This window comes from Falco peregrinus, chromosome 2 (genome assembly GCF_023634155.1).
Source record: "Falco peregrinus isolate bFalPer1 chromosome 2, bFalPer1.pri, whole genome shotgun sequence".
NCBI lineage: Eukaryota > Metazoa > Chordata > Aves > Falconiformes > Falconidae > Falco > Falco peregrinus.
The window spans coordinates 118,336,071-118,359,496 of NC_073722.1; the positions used below are offsets into that span (position 1 = coordinate 118,336,071).

General features: G+C 45.3%; 1 protein-coding gene across 5 annotated transcripts in view; it reads left to right on the forward strand.

Annotated features, from left to right (window-relative positions):
• Positions 1-23,426, forward strand: part of LOC101914514 (myosin-3) — a 48,368-nt gene that overhangs the window by 20,948 nt on the left and 3,994 nt on the right. For 4 of the 5 annotated variants that reach the window (XM_027784870.2, XM_055797936.1, XM_027784869.2 and 1 more), the window contains 21 exons: positions 480-603; positions 695-831; positions 908-1,163; positions 1,335-1,577; positions 1,955-2,131; positions 2,212-2,357; positions 2,444-2,534; positions 3,606-3,995; positions 4,104-4,230; positions 6,503-6,621; positions 7,132-7,328; positions 7,533-7,716; positions 7,962-8,127; positions 8,771-8,895; positions 9,096-9,404; positions 9,490-9,693; positions 9,825-9,950; positions 11,270-11,440; positions 11,530-11,634; positions 11,707-11,802; positions 11,926-12,063. In XM_027784870.2, coding sequence (XP_027640671.2) covers positions 480-603; positions 695-831; positions 908-1,163; positions 1,335-1,577; positions 1,955-2,131; positions 2,212-2,357; positions 2,444-2,534; positions 3,606-3,995; positions 4,104-4,230; positions 6,503-6,621; positions 7,132-7,328; positions 7,533-7,716; positions 7,962-8,127; positions 8,771-8,895; positions 9,096-9,404; positions 9,490-9,693; positions 9,825-9,950; positions 11,270-11,440; positions 11,530-11,634; positions 11,707-11,802; positions 11,926-12,063 — 3,631 coding nt within the window. Of the gene's footprint in view, positions 1-479; positions 604-694; positions 832-907; positions 1,164-1,334; positions 1,578-1,954; positions 2,132-2,211; positions 2,358-2,443; positions 2,535-3,605; positions 3,996-4,103; positions 4,231-6,502; positions 6,622-7,131; positions 7,329-7,532; positions 7,717-7,961; positions 8,128-8,770; positions 8,896-9,095; positions 9,405-9,489; positions 9,694-9,824; positions 9,951-11,269; positions 11,441-11,529; positions 11,635-11,706; positions 11,803-11,925; positions 12,064-13,740; positions 15,378-23,426 lie in introns of those variants that run through there. The other variant, XM_055797935.1, reaches the window with a different exon arrangement.

Consider the following 23,426-nt stretch of genomic DNA (forward strand, 5'->3'; position numbering starts at 1 on the left):
GGACACTCTCAAGGTTTGAAGGCTTCGAATAAGATTGAAATGTCTTTAAAAAAAATTTACTATATTAATCACAAGAAGGGGGCTGGATGAACATGGCATTGGGAGGATGGTGTGCCTGTGTTATAGAAGAGGTCAGAGAGATAATTTTAGCAGGCCCCCTATTCTTAAAACGCATTAATTTTTTGAGTTCACAGCTAACCTAGTGAACTGGCCCCTTGATTAGTGTAAATGACTGTGACACAGATGAGCAGAGCCTCTCAGATCCAGAGAACAGACCGTCCGTGCCTTCACTCTCTGAGGGATGTAAGACATGCTGGGAGCCTACGGAACTGACCAGCTTCTTACTGCTTTGCTGTTTAAGGCTGGAGGTGTGAGTCAGACTCAGCCTCCCCCTGTACCTTCAGAGTGACAGCTGTTCTTGTAGCATCCTGTGCACTAAAATGATGCCGATGGTTAAGCTTTTTCCTTTATTTTGTCAGATACCGCCTTTTGAATGCTGGTGTCATTCCAGAAGGACAGTTTGTTGATAGCAAGAAGGCATGTGAAAAGTTGCTGTCTTCCATTGAAATAGATCATACTCAGTACAAATTTGGACACACTAAGGTAAACACTTAGTTTTTCCACACAATGAGAAATCATCCATTGCATTGAAATATAAGCCCAGCAATGACTGATCTCTGTTCTTTGGTTGCAGGTGTTCTTCAAAGTAGGTTTGCTAGCTGTCCTGGAAGAGATGAGAGATGATTGTTTAGGACAACTGATCACACAGACACAGGCTTTATGCAGGGGATACCTCAGGAGACTTGAATTTAAAATAATGCTAAAGCGAAGGTGTGTGTCTTCTGTGAGGTCTGATGTCTCAAAGCTGTGCTTTTTTCACAGTACTGATGGATCACTTCGATTTCAGGGATTCCATCTTCTGCATTCAGTACAACATCCGTGCGTTCATGAATGTCAAGCACTGGCCCTGGATGAAGTTGTTCTTCAAGATAAAACCCCTCTTAAAAAACGTGGAAACTGAGAAAGAGATGGCCATGATGAAGGAAGAGTTTGAGAGAACAAAAGAAGAACTGGCTAAATCAGAAACCCAGAGGAAAGAACTGGAAGAAAAACTGGTGACTCTGGTGCAAGAGAAAAAGCACCTGCAGCTGCAAATACAGACTGTACGTAATTTAAAATATTCTGGCTCCTGAGATTACATCAGTTTTGTATGAGTGTTCAGGAAAGGTCTGAATGGAAATTCTGTTATTTCATGTTCCTGTTGCATAATGGGCAGGTGATTTCTGCACGTGTCAATGCGTATAACAAAACACATTTCTGTTTTCTTTAAAAAGGAAAATGAAAATTTGGCTGACGCTGAAGAGAGATGTGACCAGCTGATCAAATCAAAATTCCAGCTGGAAGCAAGATTAAAGGAGTTAGTGGAAAAACTGGAGGATAAAGAGGAGATAAATGCTGATCTGGCAGCCAGAAAGAGGAAACTGGAGGACGAATGCTCTGAGCTGAAGAAAGATATTGATGACCTTGAGTTAACATTGGCCAAGGCTGAAAAGGAAAAGCATGCCACAGAAAACAAGGTATTTTTTATTTCTGCTTTTTGCGTGTTTAATAATAGTTGCGCTATCTATACATAAGATGTAAAGGTGCAGTCAACTTGAACAATAACGTGATGCTGTATAAGGAAACCTATAGGTTTGATGTTAAATTTGCTCACCTCTATTGTGCAGGACAACCAACCCGTAAGCATACAAAAATGCTTTAAGATGAAAGTTCAGGGTTGCTTTGTGACTTCAGAAGGGTTGATAGATAACAGAGATTATATAGCTTGACCATATAATGCAACTAATGAAGTCTCTTTGGTAGCCTGGCAAAGAGTTTATTTCCTTTGTGTGATCGCTAGCCTATATCAAAGACAAAATTGTTAATGATCTTCAAGTATTTTGCCTTACAATAGGTTAAAAATCTGAATGAAGAAATGACAGGTTTGGGTGAGACTATTGAGAAGTTAGACAAGGAGAAGGCGGCCCTGCAAGAAGCCCACCAGCAGGCGCTGGATGACCTGCAAATTGAGGAGGACAAAGTTAATTCCCTCACCAAAGCCAGGATCAAGCTGGAGCAACAAGTGAACCATGTGAGCATGTTCAACACAAGAAGAAGGGGCAGATTGTTCAGTTGTTCCATCAGTCATCTTTATATATGTTTATGTTACAGGTTGAAGGATCTTTAGAACAGGAAAGAAAAGTTTGTATGGATCTTGAACGAGCAAAGAGAAAGCTTGAGGGAGACTTGAAACTTTCCCAGGAAACCATAATGGATCTGGAGAATTCTAAACAACATTTAGATGAAAAATTAAGGAAGTATGAGAAAAAAAATCTGTGTCAAATTTACTATTTGATTTTAACTGGACTTACTTTCTTTTTATTAAAATAAATTTCCTTCACAGGAAAGACTTTCAGTTTAACCAGATGCAAAACAAGATGGAGGAACAGCAGAATTCAGGTACTCGATTGCAGAAGAAGATCAGAGAATTGCAGGCAAGAGAATTTATATAAGTACTTCATCATTACTGTTTGCTTCTTTAAACTGTAGTAGCATGAATAATGCTTGTCCAGAGTTGGTAACTAGTAAAATCTCTGACCTAGTCACAGTAATTAACTTGATAGGTTGTAATAATTTTCTCCACGCAACTGCAGTGGGTTGACCCTGGCTGACCACCAGCTACCCACCGAGCTGCTCTGTTGCTCCCCCCCTCAGCTGGATGGGGGGAGAAAAATACGACAAAAGGCTCATGGGTTGAAGTAAGGATGGGGAGATCACTCGCCAGTTACTGTCACAGGCAAAACAGACTCAACTCAGGAAAATGAATTTAATTTATGACCAACCAGAGCAGAGGAGGGTAATGAGGAATAAAAGGCTGCCCACAGATCACGGCCTCCTTCGGGCACCCCTTGCCCAGCGAGGGGTCCCACACGGGCTGCGGGGGGGCACCTGCTCCCCTGTGGGTTCCATGGGTGGGAGCACAGCCTGCCCGGCCAGGGCCTTCCCGCGGGATGCCCGGGAACCTCTGCTCCACACCTGGAGCCCCTCCTGCCTCCTCCTGCCCTGCCCCGGGGGGCTGCAGGGCCGCTGCTCTCACTGTTCTCACTCCTCTCTTCCGACTGCTGCTGGTGTTGTGCAGGGTTTTTCCCCTTCTTCAACCCGCTCTCCCCAAGTTTCTGCCATCGGTGCTGGGCTGGGCTGTGGCCAGTGGCGGGTCCGGCTGGGAGCTGGCTGGCCTGGGCTCCATCGGCCACGGGGGGCTTCTCGCAGCTTCTCACAGGCAGCACTCCTGTAGCCCCCCGCCACCAAAGCCTTGCCACGCAAACCCGATACAACAACAGAAAGCTGTGATCTGAAGGCAGCGTGCATTGGTCCGTATAGGTCTTTTCCCATTGGTAAGCCTTTGCCTACATTGGCAAAACAGTAAAATTCAAAGGGACTTTGTTTTGCTTATAATCTCCAAAACAATGGGCTTTGTGTTCTACTATGAGAGTAATGCATTAGCCTAAGCATTGAATTATCTGGTCCCTTATTAATTACTGATGTGATGTCTCCTCATTACATAGGCCCGTGTTGCAGAGCTGGAAGAGGAGATTATGAGTGAGAAAGCAACGCGGGCAAAAGCAGAGAAGCATTGTGATGAGCTGGCTAATGAACTCGAGGAAATCAGTGAAAGACTTGAAGAGGCTGGAGGAGCCACCACGGCTCAAACTGAACTTAACAAGAAGCGTGAGGCAGAATTTCAGAAGATGCGTCGCAACCTGGAGGAGGCCACGCTGCAGCACGAAGCCACGGCTGCGGCCCTGCGCAAGAAGCACGCGGACAGCACCGCTGAGCTTGGGGAGCAGATCGACAACCTGCAGCGAGTGAAGCAGAAGCTGGAGAAGGAGAAGAGTGAGCTCAAGATGGAGATTGACGACTTGGCCAGTAGTACAGAGACCATTACTAAGTCCAAGGTGTTTCTTTATAAGCGAAATACATGAACTGGCAATATTTCTGTCTGGTGGGGCCATAACGCAATACACACACACGTACGCAGTTTCTACTTTCTTCTTCTCTTTAAGGCTAATCTGGAAAAAATGCACCGCACCCTGGAAGACCAGATGAGAGAGATAAAAGCTAAATTTGAGGAAAACCAGAGAAATACAAATGAGATGGTGATACAGAAAGCCCAGCTCCAGACAGAGTCCGGTAAGGAAGGCACAAAGCTCTGCTGAGGGGAAGTTTTTCCCTTCTCAGGTGGTACCGCATGTGAGACCTAGCTGTAACCAAGGTGCGTATTCTCCTTCCAGACTCATTGGTACAGGCAGAGACAACGTTAGAAATAAATCAAAGGAAATGAGTTGATGAGTGACACTTTAAAGTTCATAAGCCAATTGTAAGCATCGTTTGCTTAGGTAAATAATTCCCAAATGATGTGATATAGCTCGCTGAGTCTGTGCAGGGGGACTGGGAATTTGGGACAGTCCCAAATGATTTGATCAACTTGTTAGAACTGCACTTTCTCATCCAAGAGTGTACGTATTCACTGCGTGTACAGTATCTCTGTGTGTGTTACTCTCATGAAGCTTGTTCGTGCTCCCACACAGACTTCTTGGAACGGTGTGAATGATGAGTGTGAATGCTGCTCGGTCTGACCAACTGCAAGGTCAGACATCTCAAATTCAAATGTCACTGAATTGACTTTAACCTTCTGAATTTTAGGGATTTTATGCAATAGCAGATCCGGGAGTGCTGACACATGCTGTTCTAGCAGCTAAGCCATAGGGCTACACCTGCCATGAAAACCCTTTTAATGTGAATTTATATGAACTTATATGAATGAGCTCTATAGGCACATCTGTATGTGGATGGTGATACAGTTACAAGGGAACAGCAGACCAAAGAGGGCCCAGCATATGAAAGTCTCCCAAAATCTGCTAACCTTTAGAGGCTAATAGTCCTGATGAATCCACAAGAACTGCCAACCTCAGAACACCAAGACCTGCCAGATCAGCCCAAGGCCACTGGCAAACACCAGCATCGACAATGGGCTGTGTAACTGGGTCCGCATCCGAGAGGGCGGTGACTGCCCTACACAAAGACTGCAGGATTATACGTGCCACCTGATGAAACCAGGAGCCCCTGAGGGGTTTTCTGACCGAGCGCTGGCCCGTCAGTACAATCCTCTGCTTCTGAGCAGGGAGCTGGGGTTGGCCATCCAGGTGTTGCTCCTGCTAGGGCTAGATGGGTGAGTGTGTGTGTGAGTGAGCTGAGAAGAAATAAGCGAATGTGCTGTGTTCAAGGTTTCCTGGCATTAATAACAGCTTGAGGCTAATAACTGTAGCAACTTTATTAATGAAAGGTGTTCAAATAAATACTGGTTGTGATCTGTGACTCCCCCATTTCCATCCCTTATCAGGGAAAAGGGAATTTACAATAACTTTTGATGGAAAATGTCGTGTGGGAACACACAGACCATAATCAAATTCTTTCTTCTTTTCTTTGGAGTGATCTTTTTGAAGTGATCATGCTTGCAAGATGATTCTGTAAGTCTGACCAGTTCCTTTTAATGTCACTGTGCATAGTGCTTAAGGGAATTCTTAGGATGAAACTGAAAACTTGAGAAAAAAATCTGAAGTAGCTCAGGAAAAATCTGAAGGTGATGATATTGGAGGGCTACAAGAATACCCAAGAATTCTAGAGGTGACAGTATGGGCTATAGGCACCTCTCCAAGAAAGGAGAGATGTGTTACTTCAGCCCACAGGATAGAGGCTGATGTAGAATAAATGTTTTCCAGTCAAGTAACTATTGATAACAGGAGTAGGAAAGCAGAAGAAACTGCCTAAACCTGTGCAAAGTGGTAGAGAGCATTGAAGTTTTTAGTAGAAGACACGGTAAAATGGGCTGTGAAGAAAATGCAGAATAAGCTAGAGAGAGTGATACAACTTAAAGAGAAATGTCGACACCTAAAGACAGGATTTCCAGTTTCCCTAATGTTCTTTTAAAAAAGGATGTCAGTGTAGAAGAAGTTTAGGAGGGATGACAAACAAGAAAGGAAAGAGAAAGGAGGGTCTGAAACCACAGAGAAACCAAGTGCTATGCACTGAAGGAGTTAAAGCTGAGAGAATTGTGGGTTAAGCATGTGTATATGGAGGTCTGAATGAACAGTGATTAAATCAGAATAGGAGTAACACCGAAGGAGATAAATAGGTAAGTGTTGAAGGAGACATACCTGTCTCATAGTTTCATTACTAACCCCTGCATTATTCTAAAAGTAAAGATGACATGATAAAAACATACATGCAAGGAGAATGGTAAAATAAGAGTGGTAGAAGTGTTTACATAAAGGTAACAACTGATAAGATAAACAACACTGTGTGATTTCACTCGTCTGTAACTTATTATTATTTATATATGAATGTTTTCAAGATGGTTAATCTGGACCAGAAGGTTCTGGAAACTTGTCTTCTCTTGTCACAGGTGCACTAACTCGTCAACTTGAAGAGAAAGAAACCATAACATTGCAACTGTCCAGAAGCAAGCAGGCAATTACATACCAAAATAAAGAACTTAAAAGACAGCTAGAGGAAGAGATCAAGGTAGTGCTGACTCCTGAGCACATGCTAAGGCTTTGAAATATACCAGGTCCTCAGTTTGTTTATAAAACATTTTTGGAAGTTTGTAAATATTGTTGCCTACAGTCCAACACAATAAAATTACTACTGGGCAGGATGTGTACAGTAACCTTGGGGTTTAAGTGCTTTGCTAAGGAGGTCTCTGACCTGTTAAAAGTAGTTTCCCTTTTGCTGACGTTTTTTGCATGTTTTTTAACTTTAAAGCTCTAGTCTATGTGATTTCATTTGCTTCTATAGCCCCAGGGAAGAAAAGCTACAGAATGTGCCAAGGTGAAAGCATCATTCTTGGTCTTTTCTAGTGGTAGAGCTGAGAAAAGTTTGTTGCAGCTGAAGGTAGCGGCCTGGACACTTATAAACCTCTGGTCCTTTGTCTTTTGCCCAAGCTGCAGTGACTATATTTTTAGTGTGCAAGGTCATGGGGTTACCTACAGGTTGCAGTTAACATAAATACTTGATATTATGGGTAATTTTTAGGCCAAGAACGCGCTGGCCCATGCCTTGCAGTCTGCTCGCCACGACTGTGACCTGCTGCGGGAGCAATACGAGGAGGAGCAGGAAGCCAAGGGGGAGCTGCAGCGCGCCCTGTCCAAGGCCAACAGCGAAGTGGCCCAGTGGAGAACCAAATACGAGACGGACGCTATTCAGCGCACGGAGGAGCTGGAGGAGGCCAAGTACATAGTAGATGAGATGAACTGTCCAGATGTTATCTACACTGTGTAGAACGTAGACCTACTTTTAGTAGCCTGACCTAAATTATTTTATTGGGGTTTGCATGCACACTTCATTAAAAAACTTCTGATATTGCACTCATTAAACTATGTACGTAATACAATGATTTTTTTAATCATGTGCTTGTTATATTTGTATTTCTTAAGGAAAAAACTCTCTCAGCGTCTCCAGGAAGCAGGACAGCAGGCAGAGGCTGTGAATTCCAAGTGTGCCTCCTTGGAGAAAATGAAGTTGAAGTTGCAGAGGGAGGTGGAGGATCTGAAAGTGGACATAGAGAGAGCAAACATGTTGGCAACTACCCTTAGCAAGAAACAGCAGGACTTTGATAAGGTGATAAATAAGCACAGTATATTTTCAATCTAGCCTTCTTAGAAGGCCAAACTAACACTCCCTACATAAGTCAAAACTGAAATCAAGTCGAGTCTCACAGTTAAAAGCTCCTCTAGAGCATGGCAATAAGAATTTGTCCTGTTTTCAGAGACTGCGGTATTTATCTAGTACAGAAAACAGCCACAAGTAAAATAAATAAAAACCCCTTTTCAGTACTAGCAGGAAATGAAATTGATGTCTTTCAGGTTGTGACAGAATGGAAGGGAAAGTATGAGGAGAGCCAGTTGGAGCGGGAAGCTGTCTGTAAAGAATCACACTTGATGACCACAGAGCTTTTCAAAGTGAAAAATGCCTATGAGGAAATCTTAGATCAGCTTGAAACAATTAAGCAGGAAAACAAGACTCTCAAGCGTAAGTTTTTGGCTGTGGTTTCCCGTTAGCTGTTTGCAGTCCTACCACGACAGCACGCTCTACAAGCTCGCTCATGTCTGCAAGATGTGCAGTAAGTTACAGGGCTCTGTCACTACTGTTCTGTCAGTTTAATGGAGAATACAAATGTCTCACCCAAAGTGGCCAAGCAAGCCTGTAAAGTGACTAAGCTAATAAAGCAAACGTCCTGGCTCTCCATTTTCTGCTGCAGAGGTGTGGTCAAGGGCATTTAGATGCCACTCCCAGATAAAGCTGGTGCCCTTAAGAGGCTGTGCAGCTCAAGAAAGTGAATTTTGTAGATGCACAGTGAACATATAATGACGAGACCTGTAATGTTACCCTGATGGCCTATCCAGAGACATAAACACAGGCAGGTATCTTCCAGGCTGTCTGTAAGAAGGGCTGTGAAACCACACTGATGCCCCTGTGTTTATGTCATCCTGCATGATCTGGCTTTATGTTTTTATCTGTACATACATATATGTACACATACAATGGTGTAGGCATGTACGTGTGTGTATACATGTAAATATAGAGGTATACAAAAGAGTTGTTGAACACAGTCACAAAGCATAGAGTTCAGCTTCTCTGACTACAACAGGCTTATGTCATTCTTATCTCTCAGAGGAAATAGTTGATCTGACTGAACAAATTACTGAAAATGGCAAAATGATGGGAGAGCTGGAGAAAAACAAAAAACAAGCTGAAGCAGAAAAATCTGAGCTGTGGTTAGCTCTGAAAGGGGCAGAGGTGAGTGAGTGTAAATATTTACTGGAAAAAGTAGAGAACAGTCTGAACAGCTTTCTGTTCTCTCTCCTGGGAAGTGGCTGTGTGCAAGGCTGATTGCCATGAAGTTTAGGAGTTTGTGTGAAATTGCTGAGTAACATCACAATGGCTATGTTCTCTAAAATGTTACTTTTGTATTTGTTTTCCCCCTTTTTCTTTTAAAGGCAGCTCTTGAGCATGAAGAGGTCAAAATCCTTGATGTCAACCAAGAACTGGCTCAGATTAAATCAGAAATCAACAGAAAGATTGCTGAGAAAGATGAGGAGATCGGCCAGTTAAAAAAGAACCATCAGAGAACTGTGGAGACAATGCAGGGTGTTTTGGATGCTGAGATCAGGAGCAGAAGTGATTCCTTAAGGCTGAAGAAGAAGATGGAGGGAGACCTGAATGAAATGGAGATCCAGCTGAGCCATGCCAACCGCGTGGCTGCAGAGGCACAGAAACACCTGCAGGGCATCCAGGGAGCTCTCAAGGTCTTGTTTTACCTTTCTGCTTGATTTACTTTTCAGCACAGTGTCTGAGCAATTCATTAGGACAAAATTGGCTCCTCGTATTTAGGACTCGCAGCTGCACTTGGACGATGCTCTGAGGACGCAGGAGGACCTGAAGGAGCAGGTGGCCATGGTGGAGCGCCGAGCAAACCTGCTGAAGGCTGAAATTGAGGAGCTGCGGGCAGCCCTGGAGCAGACGGAGCGGTCAAGGAAGGTGGCTGAGCAGGAGCTTCTGGATGCCACCGAACGAGTGCAGCTCCTCCATACCCAGGTAGTTTGCTTTGCGAAGACAGACATAATTTTGGGTACAGAAATTCAGAGTAAAAACGAATAGTAGTGCATGGTCTCCATGTGTGAGAGACGTAAGGCAGAACTCAAAGCCTCCCTTGTTCTCTTTCACAGAACACCAGCCTTTTTAATACAAAGAAGAAGCTTGAAACTGATATGGCGCGAATGCAAACTGAGATGGAAGATATTACTGATGCAGCAAAAAATGCTGAAGAAAGAGCAAAGAAGGCAATCGCAGATGTGAGGATATTACTGTGTTTTTCTCTTCAGATTTTCAGGGCTTCCCAATGGCATTGCTGCTGGGAGTTAATGTAAATACTCTTGTCTCTGGACAAAGAACCAGTCTGTGGGCCTGACTGAAGAGGCTACATGTCAGAGGAGGATTACAGCAACAGGGAGCTTGTCCGACTGACAGAGGAGTTACTGGGGCTGTTGTCATCGTAATGAACTAAACCCACATTTATTTGGTCTAAAACAACTTTCTCCAGTGCTGCTTGAAGATGTAAACCACAAAAAATTCCTGCAGTATTGAAACCTGTGAAGTGTCTAATGTATTTATCTTTCCAAAATCCTATTTGAGAACTTTTCAAATGAGAATTGTGAATTTTCATTCAAAATTGGTGCTATATCCTCCTGTGCAAGGCCAGTGAAACTCAGCCAGGCAATAGGGTTTGTGTATTATGGGACCCAACCTGCTAATGATTTGCGATGCATAGGATCAAACCAAAACCTTGACACTTAAAAACATTAGAGTTAAAATAGAAGGAGAACTTCCCCACTTGCTCATGAAAAAAAATAAAATTAGGTAATTTGTGTTCTGTTTGAATAAAACAGAAGTAGAGCATTACAATGAATTACACACACACATATATATTTATATATACGCATACAATTTCTAATGCCATTATTTTATTCTCACAGTTTTCAATTTAGACCTTTTCAGGTATTTTGCTGCCAACACAATTTGTTGAATTTTACATTACTTTAAAGTCACTCAGTATTTCACCAAAATGCTTAATTTGATTGTGTAGAAATCAAATGTGTGAGAGCAAAGTATATTCTAGTTTTGTCTTAAATAACATAGGAAACAGCTGAAAACAATCTGCCTTGCAACACTACCCACCCAAGCTATTGTGGCAACAACAGGGCATGCTCTGAGGTGCAGCACACAGGCTCCATCATGCTCCACGTGTGTTATGCAGAGAAGCCTCTCAACTGTGCCATGCCCTGCCCCCAGCTTTGCGGTGGTTCCTGCTCTACGCCACGGCACCTGGGTGTCAATGAAGGTCACAGTAATGACCACACAGTGAGACAGAGCATTTACCCGTTCTGTCATTCTATGCTCTGCGTGTGCAGCAAGGCAGATTTTTTCCCATCCTTTTTCCTACTCTTTCCTATCATGTGCCTACCACTATCACATCGCAGAAACACCCCCCCCCAAAGTAGGACAGGTGGTGGCAGGAATGGTCAGCAGGCACGAGGACTCAATCCTCAGATGGTACACAGCATGCATTGTTCTTCCACATTCTTCCAGTTTGTTGTGTCATCTCCCTTCCAAGGCAGCTGTGATGGCAGAAATGCTGAAGAAGGAGCAGGACACCAGTGCCCACCTGGAGAGGATGAAGAAGAACCTGGACCAGACAGTGAAGGACCTGCAGCACCGTCTGGATGAGGCTGAGCAGCTGGCTCTGAAGGGAGGCAAGAAACAGCTCTTGAAGGTGGAGACAAGGGTGGGTACCTGCACTGAACATGGGTGTCAAAGATACTTTTCTTCTCTGAGTCATGTGTGAGGGCTCAAGCCAATTGATTGATTCATCAGATCCGTGAGTTAGAAGCTGAGCTGGAAGAAGAACACAAACAATCTGCAGAGGCTGTGAAAATCACCCACAAATATGAACGGCGTCTCAAGGAACTTAATTTCCAGGTGAGCATAAATAGAAAGCAAGTCTTGTGATGCTTGGTCTCCCAAGGACATATACACATTCCGTTTCCACAGAATGAAGAACACAGGAAGAACATGATGAGGCTACAAGATCTGGTAGATAAACTGCAGATGAAAATCAAATCCTACAGGAGACAAGCTGAGGAAGCTGTGAGTCACTAAACTGAAGTGAATCCTTATCTACTGTTTTCTAGGACTGTCATTTTAAACGTTGTCTCTGTGCCCCAGCATGTTGCCAGATCATTTTTATTTCTTTTTGATTTGCCGTTTCAGGATGAACAATCCAACACTAATCTCTCCAAATTCAGAAAAGCACAGCATAAGCTAGAAGAGGCTGAGGAAAGGGCAGGTATTGCTGAGAGTCAAATAAACAAGCTGAGAGCTAAAACCCGAGAAGTCCCCACTACAAAGGTAAGCCTTTGTTGCAGGAGGCAGGCATGCAGTTTGTACTGTTTACTCGAGCAAGTCAAGCAGTAGATTTGTGCCTTGCCAGTGGGTCTAGCCATCTTTCAGAAAGGACAGTTCTGGAAGGAGGGGACTTTGAAGGAAGGCTGAGAGGGTTAGGGCTGTTCAGCGCGGAGAAGGCTCCAAGACCTTATTCCAGCCTTTCAATACATAAAGGGAGCTTATAAGAAAGACATTTTACCCGTCCTGTAGTAACAGGACAAGGGGTGATGGTTTTAAACTGAAAGAGGGTAGATTTAGATGGAACATAGGGAAGAAATTGTTTACGATGAGGGTGGTGAGGCACTGACACAGGTTTCCCAGTGAAATTGTGGATGCCCCATCCTTAGCAGTGTTTCAGATCAGGTTGGACAGGGCTTTGGGCAGCCTGGTCTAGTGAAATATGTCCCTGCCTATGGCAGGGGGGTTGGACTTGATGATCTTCAAAGATCCCTTCCAGCTCAAACCATGCTGTGATACTATGATTCTATGAATGTGGCTTTTCAGGCTCTGGTGCCGAGCATGAGCCTTTTGGCTAGTTTCATCACATTGGTTTCAGGTTTAAGAAACTGCCTCATAAAGTGAAAGTAGCGAGAGCCAACCTAACTCCAAAAAATTCTTAACCCAACCTTCCTGTGACTCAGGCAGAATTAACATTCTGATGGAGAAATACGCAGCAGCACTGTGTCCCTAGCTGAACTTCCCAGGCAGTTGTCTGTCTCCAACCCAAGACTGTTTGGTACAAGATCTAGAGCCTTTTCCTTAGTGTGACCTGAGCAGGTGTAACACCTTTTGACTTCACTGGTCTAGCTCAGTTTATGGTTGGAGATAAAATACCCTCAGTCCACATTTTGGAAAAATTACTAGCGCCTAGAGCATGTATCCAGGAAATGGCGAACCTTGGCTCCAGGCTGCCTTCTGCTTACCCACAGCATCCTCTTACTCATACAGCATTTTAATTCTGGAAGAGACACTGTGGAGAACGTGCTTTCTCCTGAAGGCTCTGACCTGAAACTCAATGGACAATGTTGATTTTGTCAGAGGCTAGTGTGTGGCTTGCAGTGTGTCACTTCGTGCCATGCAGCAGTAAAAGGCTTTGGACTCCTCAGTGCTTGTCAGGACATCTTGCCAAGACCCCAGGGGAAGCACCTGGAAGGCTGAGTCCAGGTTCCTGAGCAAAGACATGAGACTACTTTATAGAGGGAATACTGAGTATCTAATTGAATTGAAAGCCCAGACAGGAGGGAGATTTCAGATATATCCTATTGGGCACCCCCAGGTAAAGGCGGGTTGAACATACTGACTATGGGCAACTTTCTGCCCAGTGGGTCAATGCATCCTTTTACTCCCTTCCATGCTTTACATTCATTTCTGGAAATGCTGGGATACTTCTAGTCCCAGAGGACAGGGGTGCAGGTTGTTTAAGCAGTGCACTTCAGAAGAGCCAACAGGTTCTCCATTTCGGTCCATCAGTCCGACAGCATGACATTTGGTGATGTGTGGTCTTAAGAGTTACAGACACCGCTACCTTGACCTGGGCTTCACTTGCACGTCCTGGCTGGATGGTGCATTGAGACAGGTGATTTTAGGGATCAAAAGACTCATCTGGACATGTGTGGACTAAACAAAGTCTCTCCATTCCAGGTGGTGTTAGGAAGTGAAAAATGAGCTTCGTCTGGGATAACTGGAACTTAAATAAAGTGCCTTTCCAGCTGTGGATTTGCAGTAGCTAGAGCTACACTGGTAGGAAGTACTCTTCCATTTACTGATGAACAAAAACATTTTCTGTCACTTTGCTCTACCAGTGTCAATAAAGTAGATATCTGCAACTTTAGATGCTCCAAATGTTGGTGCTCAGGAATGAGAGTAATTTTCTTTGTAAGTTAAGCATAGTCAAAACTGTGGGTTCAAGTCTTACTGCTGCTATGATCGTGTTTGAGCAATTTTGTCCTGGCCTTAAAATCTAGGTGTTCTACAGGCTTCCTCCATACCTCCTGCTTGAAAGCAGATATCCAGACCTTGTTAAATGAAGCAGAGGATAAACTACTGTATGAGCAGATGTGGTATGTTAAAAATGCAGTGCGAACAAAATTACAGCATTCATGCCTAGCTTCACTGCTCCTGTTGGACGGCGGACCTGTTTCTTCCATTACCACAAAATAATCAGGAGCCTTAGTCACTTAGCTGGCACCACACCAGGTCAACAGTTCCCTCATGTGCAGCACCACTGAGATCCTACATGCCAGGCACATCTGGCCCACCTGACCTGCGGTCTTACTTCGGTGTGCAGAAAGCGGGGGTAGAGCTGTACTGTAGGTGGGACCCACTGCTGAACACAGCCTTGTCCAAACAAACAGCCCCCTGTTGCAGCCTATTAGTACATCACTTCCTTGCATCAGAAAACCTGGAGATTCACATCTCCAGTCCAGGTTGCATGAACTATGAATGGTATCTCAGTTTGAGAGCAAAACCTCGAGAGCTCAGTACCGGAGGTACCACCTAGGAACCACTACGTAAACTAAGGTGGTGTGGCATGGCTTCCCACGTTGGCAAAGGCACTGCCATGCCTGCAGAGCACAGCAAAGCCAACTGACAGAGCAGTCTATCACCCTATCACTGCTTGGACTCCAGGAGTTTGAAGGCCTCTGATGTTTCTCTTTTTTTCCACATATTACACAATGGTTGAGGTTGGAAAGAATCTCTGGAGGTCATCACATCCAAAACCCCCTCCACACCCCCATCACTCCACTCTGGCCCCAGTGAAAACACAATGTACACATGCTTTAGAAGTGTCTGATCTTTCATTTATTCTAGTAAAAGCTGATTGCAATGTATTTTCTAGCAGAGATGTTTTACTCGGCACCGTCCGTTCTCCCTGCTGCCTGGGCCCTTCTGTTATTCACAAACACAAGCTCAGTTTGTTTGAGCTCTTTAGTCTGCACTCTAGGATGGGTCTCACAGGACCCTACCCATTGCTTCTTCCTTTATGTGGCTGCTAATGAACTTGTGATCACTGACTGGATTGACTGGTACTGCAGGCTGGGCTCCCCAAGTGTGGGAGTAAGTCTCAGAATCATTGGGACAGTGTCTGCATTGCTTCCACGTGTTGTCTGGGTTCTGACCTCACAGCTTCTGGTTGGACATGCTGTTTCATTAGCTTCGCACAGTAGTTTAGTGTCACAAAGAGGAGTCTCTCAGGGGTTCCTTGCTAAATCTAGGTCTGGTTGTTGCTGCTGGGGTTGTTGTCAGAGTGTACCGCAGAGCATCCCTTTCTAGGTAGTTTAGGCCACCAGTGGCATTTTCTTTTTTTTTTTTCTCTTTTTTTTCTTTCTTTTTTTTTTCCAGTTGTAAGATTTAGAGTATATGAAATTGGTAGAAGGTGTCTCAGTTACTGAAAATTTCCTTGGCATCCTTTACTAGCTGGGGCATTACAGGATTGCAGGTGAGATCAAGAAAGTTGGGCATCTCATTTTTATTTCCTGCATTCAGGCATATCTTCTTGTGTCCTGTCTCAAATCCACACTCCAGGACACTGAGGAGTTGCCATGTTCCTGAGTTAGCAAGTCTGTGCAAGCATCACACTTGTGCAGTATTTCTCTGAGCCCACTGGGACAATCATGTTTAGTGCTTTGATTATTATTCTCAACCTTCACAACTGCTCATTATGAATGAGTCAAATGCCAAGATGCTGTAAAGCCTGTGGCACTTCCTTACTTGGGTCCTCAAACCAGAGAGCTTGCAGACCAACTCTGTTGTCATCAGTCAAGTTGCTCACTCTGTCCCAAGACCTGGGAAGCAGATCATCTGGAAACACCAGCACAGGGATTCCGATTTGCTCAAACATTTAACTTTTGCCCTCAGATTCCCAGCCTGAGATAGAACTATTGCCAGATTGAGCAGGGTTTGGGGTTACCGATTTCTCCTCTCACCTTGTTCTCCAGAGGTCTGTGAACGACTGCTCTAGTTACAAAGGGATTTTCACATTTCTTTAGGAATATTTGATAATGATTGTTATGCAATGGCCCAAGCTTTCCTATCCTATCACTCTGTCCAAAAAATAACCTCATTAAATACTGAGTTGATGAGCTGCAAGATCTTCAGCTTGTCTGAGAAACCTGTAACTTTGATAAACCTTCTCAGACTAGGCATTAGTTTCCTCAAAAACTGTCCCCACACCATGATCCTTTCAAAAGGGGCCTCTATCCATTGTTCTGGGTCTGAGATTGTGGGGAACTAGAATCAAATGTTAATTTTTCAGAACCTGAGCCTCATACATGGCACCAAGATGTGCAGGCAAAGCCTTTCTCTTTATCACCAGCCTGATTGTCAGGTGAGCAGCTGAGGAGGGGCTGTTCACATTGCCCATACCAAGCTGTACTAGCTTGTGATAGACACAGGAAGATGCCCAACGAGCACAGAGATGCCTGGAAAAGCCAGATTGCTGGGGATTGTAGGAGGAGTCAGTTTAATTCATTAGGCTGCTGGAAAAATAACTTGCCCATGAACGAACAGTTGTGCTCTGGTCTGCCAGCTGAATCAACTAAGTCTTCATCTGCAGGAGGGCTGGACATGCCTGAGAATGGCTGAGAAGGCTGGGACTGTGCCAAGGAGCCTTCTTCCAAAAGCTAGCCTCAGATCCATCCCCTAAGGGTGTGTGGGGTTGCATTTAGTGGCAGCACTTTGTAAACTACTTAATATACATTCATTCCCCTGGCCACTTGTTCCTGCCTGCTAATGCTACTGTGCATTAGTCTGGCTGAATGTGGAGTCCCAAAGGAGACTGACTTGGCCAGTTGATCCAGCTGGAAAACTTCTCTCTGAGAGAATGGTTTGTTTTACCCCAGAAAGCTTAATGTGCACGTCCAGTTTTCACAAAGTGACAAAAATGAAACAGAAGTAAAAAATAAATTGGACCGAAAGAAACCCATACCAGAAAAAGAAAGAGAATGTTAAAGGGACGGGAATAAAATGGGGAGGGGATTTCTGACAGCTAGAAAGAGGGAAAGAGGCCTCTCAAACATCCAAGATGCCAAAGAGCCATGCAGAGGTAGAGTGCTTCAGGTGGTAGGAGGTGAATACGCTCTTGGATGCAACAGATTTGTGTTTCACTTGTGCGCAGTTACACATCCCCTGGCATCGCTCTGGCTCTCGAGGCTGTGCTTGCGAATAAAGCAGGCAGCCGTGTGCCCGAAGCTCGGGGACAGGTGCACACCCTCAGGCAGGACTTGCCATAAGCACGTCTGGGCAGCGCTGAGGGGACTGAGGCCTGGCCTTGCGCCCCCGGCAAATGCACAGCTCCCTCCTGGGCTCTGACGTCCCACCAAATCACCCACCAGCCTTCACGAGGGTCATGCCCCAAGGAGGAGACAAGGCCACAGAGAGCTGTGGAGGTGGCCCATGCCAAGAGGATCAGCCCGTCATTTGTCTCCCTTCATCCTCGGTGTCAAAAGCTCAAAATAGCCCCGCTCTTGCAAGGCTCCTGTGCGGGGTCACGCCTGTTGGTGTGGATGATACGCTTCCACTAATAGCACTCGAAGACATTCCTCAGCGGGTAGGTTGCCTTCTATATCTCAGCACGACGTGCTGCCATGTAGGAGCTGGACAACTGGGTTGTGTCCTAAGACGGCAGATACTATTCTTACCGCAGAGGGACTTGCTCCAGCACAGCTCCTTTCCCAGCTGCAATGCTAAAGATCAGAAGCAGGCCTGATTGTGCTCTCCCCGGTAAGAATATAAATCAAAGCGGCCCCTCTGCAGTCGGTGCAATGAGGCTGTGCTAGACCAGCACCCGGGTGCTCACCGTGCCCTCCTGGGACGTGCTGTGCCCCGGGGAACACAGCAGCCACCCAGGTGCTTCCAGCGGCCATTTGGGGCTCAGCTTGGGGTGGATGGGGGCATTGCTTCCCCTGTAAAGCAGCGAATTAAAGAAATGCTTGTGGACCTGAAAACCTGTTTATTGCTGATCAGGAAGAGGCTGCAGTCCACGAATCCCTTCCCTGGCGAGGAAGGCAGAGGCAGGGCTTGCTCTAAGCTTGCACCAGGACCAGCAGTGTTGCAGAAAGCCACATCCCCCCTCTCAGCCAAGTGGAGCAGTAGCAGCTCATGAACTTGTTCAGATCGAATAGAAGGCTGAGGCCCCAGTGCATTAAGTGTGATTGCAATCAGCTGAACTCACCTTCAGGTGACTCTTGTTGCAGAAAAAATTAATAAGCTGGTAAGTGGGAGAAGGTGGAAGTAGGAGTAATCACAGTGCTAAGTGCTAAGGTAGGGTTGATGGCTGAGGTTCAGGGGGCACTTTCTTGATCTTTACAGCTGCTTGACTGTAGGCAAGTGGGGGTCAGTCTCTTCTCCCAGAGAACAAGCGACAGGACAAGAAGAAATGGCCACAGGTTGCGCTGGGGAGGTTTAGATTGGACATTAGGAAAAAAACTTCTTCACTGAAAGGGTGGTCAGGTATTGGAAAAGGCTGCCCAGGGAAGTGGTGGAATTGTCATCCCTGGAGGTGTTAAAAAAATGCATAGATGTGGTGCTTAGGGACATGGTTTAGTGATGGACTTGGCAGTGCTGGGTTAATGGTTGGACTTGATGACCTTAAAGGTCTTTTCCAACCTGAATGATTCTGTGATCCTATGAAATGGTGCTGAGGCATGTAGGGAGGAGTCTGGGAGGAAGAGCGTGAGACATATGTGAGGAAAAGTGCTGAGTGGTATGGTAGTGCAGGATGCAGGGGTGGAAGAAATGACAACTCAGCATCAGGTTTGGGGAGGAAAGGCCAGGAAAAATCTGAGGGGAAACTGCTGGGAAACACTATAATGTTAATCTGTAAATGACAACCTAACTCGAAACCCACCTTGTGAGACCTTTGTAAAGCTGAATTTTACTTTTTAAGAAATTATTTACTCTATTTATCTGTAAAGTGGCATGTTGTTTCATTGCTACTGCACATGGCACATACATGTCTCATCGCTCAAGCCAATGCACCAAGCTGTGGGGAGCTCGCTGCGCTTCAGAGAAGGAAGCATCCTCGGGCAACACCTCCCAAACCCAGGAGCACTAGCTGTATTGGGAGGAGGCAGTGAGCAGCTGTGCCTTCCCAGGCATTTGAAGACTTGAGGGACTACTTGTAGTCCTCAGCTGGAGCCTGGAACGCCCAAGCACAGCCAGAGCTCAGCTGCCCCAGCCGGCTCCCCAGGCAGGGGAGGCAGCCTGGGTTGATGTCCATCGCCAACAGGAGCTCTCTCTGGCAGGGGGTAAGTGGATAGGGATGGCGCAGAGCGGCTCAAGTTTTGAGTTGCTGCTGTGGCCCACTCCACAGGGACCTATCTTGTGCACAAGTTTTTTTGAAAAATCTTCCAAGAGAAAAAACCAACAACCAGCCTTGAAGTGGAGGAGAAGATGGGAGCAGAACCCAAGTATCTTTGAGCAGTGCTAAGTGCTCCTGCCTATCCTGGGAGGAGGTGGTAGATACGTAACAAGGAAAGGAATGGATTAGTGGTTCTGAGCTGGGGAGGGATGCGTGCAGGAGGAGCAGAGGCTGGGGAAAAATATCCCCACTGACAGCCACTGCTATAAAGCTTGCTGGATTATCAGGATCAAAGTGGAACACTGATGTGAGGAAGATGAATTGCTCACTGCTTTATGGAGAATGAGGGTCATTTTGCATTGACACTCTATCTGTGGAGTGCTGCTGCCTGTCACCTGATAAGGGCTTGTGCAAAGGTCTTGAGAAAAACATCAGTCCGTAGTGGCCATAAACGAACATCTCGGAGAGAAAGTTTAAAATAGATGCAGCTGATGGGCTCATATAGAACTGCTGTCCCGTATGGATGGCCAGGGAGCTCCTGAGCACAAATGCAGCTTTCAAGTAATAGTAGAGCAAATAGCTAAAACATTCCCCTTCAGAAACTTTTTGTCAGTGAAGTCAAATTCAAGAGTTCACGCTGTTAGTTCCTGTCAGGAGCCCCAGGAGAGGAGGAACCACCTGAGCCTTGCTGTTAGGGTCTCATGGCTGTGGTCTGCCTCCCCCTACCCCCTTGCCAGCAGCAGAGCCCCAGTGGCAGCACGGTACTGGTGGAGAAATGCAGTTCAGCACAGAGGAAGACTTCGGGAGTGCAGCCCGGAGTGGTACAGTCCAAGCTTAACCAACGTGTGAGGCAGGCAGCGGTGTGGGGTCACGGGATGGCTCTGCTCTGAGACCTTGCACCCCACAGGTCACTGGCCACCTGGAGGCACTTCTCAGGGAGCAGCGGGTGCTTTGAGGGACCTGAGGGACTGATTTGGAAGGAAGGCAACATAGGCCTGCGTTGCTCAGCAAAGCAGTGGAGTGAAGTTGGCACTGCATCTTGAGCTGCAGAAAACTTAGTATATGTTTTCTCAGGCCACTGTCCTGATTGAGATGTGAAACACCCTGGTTGCTGGCTGTCTGGTGGCACATTGCTCTTGTTGTCTTCTGCTGGAGCTGTTTACACAACTGATTTGCCTTTCAAATCAGGGGGAGCAGGGACTTATAGCCTTCCCTCCGCTTCTCAGATGGATGCAGAGAGAAATTCAGGAAATGTTTAGGCTGACCACCAAGGAAATCTGTCCGCCAACATAAAATAATGAGACTGTTGACAAATTTCCTGTGGATGCAAAAGGAACTTTTCTGTAATGTAAAAAGTTAGTTCGGAAAATGTCACTAGAAAATTCTTCTATGTATCCTGTTGGTAACTTCATTGCAGTGACTCTGGCACTCAGAAAATCCTATGGTAACCCGGTGGGCTGTTTTACCCTTGAGGAGTCTAATGCTTAAAGTAAACAAGTTAATACAAATTCCACACCAGTATATTTCCATTTACAGCACTGAAATCTGCCCAGAAGTGGAATTTGTGCATCTGTCACAGATGAGTGTCAGCCTAAGAACATATCAACTCATTGGTCTCTTTTTTAGGGTACAGTTGTTGCTAGTGCTAATATTATGCACCTAATCCTGATTTTCCTTCCCTCCCCCTTTTGCCACTTGCTCTCTTTTTTCTTTGTCTTACCCAGAGGCATCTTAGCCTGCCCACCCCACTCCCCTGCTCTGTAACAGGAGCCCCTCAGCTGCTTTTGGTGGGTGATAGAAAAGGCATCCTGAATGTCACCTCTTTCGCTGGTGTTTTCTGCGAGTGTGAGGAGTCCGAGTAATGGCACAAGTCTGACACTCAGTGAAGAGCTGCTCACCTCCATGTACAAGTTGGCTAATTTACCTGTCTCTCTGCTGCTCTGTTAGAAGGGCTGTGCTGCTCTTGAGTCTCACCCACTGTTATTTTGCTGAAAGATGTCACCCTTGTAAGGCAGGCTGTCTGATCATCAGTTGTAAAACCTCTTTGTGCAGATGAAATAGAATATCAACTTCTCTGTCCATACAATTACTCTGAACCATACATAGACCAAACCCTATAGGAATTCTGTCTCTCAAAATGACCAGGATTAGGAGATAGGAAGGCCACCAGAATAGTAAATAATAGTTGCCTCCAAACATCAGTCGGTGCTCACTGGTGGCCACAAAAGGCAAACAGAATATTAGGAATTATTAGGATCAGCTAAGAACAAAACAGAAATCATTCTACCAGGCCCACAAACCACATGCTGTCTGCAGTTTTGGCCTGTGCAATTAGGAAGTGCACAGAGAAAGACAACAAAATTGATGGGAGCACTGGAGAGACAAGCTGTCCAGACTGTGACCTTTCACTTTGGAAAAGGAACAACCAGGTGGGAAGACGATATGCTTACATAATATTTTAAATAATATGGAAAAAGTTAAATTGGATTTTCACCAAGTATCCAGCGTATACTCATGCACATAATACCAGCTGGTCCTTTGCTCTAGGCTGATATGGCTGGCTGCTTGTTCTCAAATCTATGAGACTATCTGTGCATGACAGGGTTTGTTTGTTTTTTTTTTTTTTCTGCTCTGGCTTTCTCACAGCTGAGCAAGCCTCACAGATCTTGATTGTTTTCAGCTGGAATATGGATGCACAGCTGCTGTTTCATACCCTCTCAAATGGGCTGAAGGTAAGTTCTGTGTGGCAGCTGGAAAAGCATATTATATGGGAGTAAAAGTCTCTGAAGACCTGGGAAAAGGGAAAGAAGGGAGGTTAAAAAAAAAACCCTACTGTTTAAGAAAAGTCTTCTTTAGGCAGCAATTTTCAGAAGCAGGGGATGTATTCACATAATGGTCACAGCAAAATGGCTTTGCCTATGCCAGAGCTCTGCAAGATGCAGAGCATCTTCCCAGATGCCCACCATGGGAAGGCACACTGGAGCAGTGGGTAGTGCTAAACAGCTGTTCCCAGAAGCCACAGCCACAGCTTTTCCGCACCTATCGCAGCAGCAGCAAGCCTGGAAAGTCAACAATCTTCCTACACTTACCTGTTCAAGCTCAGCTACTTCTACCTCCCTCCGCAGGAGCAGGCTGATCCCAATGCTTGGCACTGAAATTGCTATAAAACCCCCTTTCCTCAAGCGCTGTTTATCAGATAACACTAGTAATGGAAGGGAGAAGATAGCTTGAAACAGCATCAGGCTGTCTTTAATTAGGAAGCATCCTAGAGCTATAGCACTTGCCTGAGGGAGTTTTGTTGAACAAAAGAAAAGAAAGTGAAACTGGTGTTTGTTCTGAAGATGTTTGTCCTGCAATCAGTTTCTTTCGTACCAGTGACTAGGCAGGGGGTTCGTCTGGAGATTTTGAGGGAATATATACTAATTTCTCTGAAAACAAGTAACAGATGCAGCAGACGGACAAAAATCCTTGAGTTTCACAATACCAGCTCATATTTGGTTGTTATGAGAGGAACCTGACTTTAGAAGGATGTCCAAGCAAAGCTGCTTGTCACCAAGTCTGTCATCTATGTGACACGGTGTTTAGAGACAGTTGCTAACACATCAAGCATAGATGTGTATATAAGCACTGAACAGATATATATAAATTCTATGTTATGGAATATGTACAGTGTTTTAAGAGGGTCTGCAGACCAGTCACTCAGCAAGCTGATTAGGTTGGAGCAGGACGGAATAATCCCCAGTAATTACCTGCGCAGGGATGATTTCATTTCACTTTAGCTCTGATGTGTGCTCAGACACAGCCTCCATGTGGGGGGACAAGTAGGCCACTGAGACGGCCAGAGACTTCTCAGGCTACACAGAAAGATAGTAAGAACATGCTTATGCTTCTGTGTCCTGTTATTAGCAATGACACAGAAAATACATTGCTGTTTCCCATGTGTGCCTTCCTTGGTTTTGCTCTAGTCACGTGACTTTTTTCACCACCTTTCGGTCGTTTGTGCTCTAGAAGGCTTCACCACGTGGGC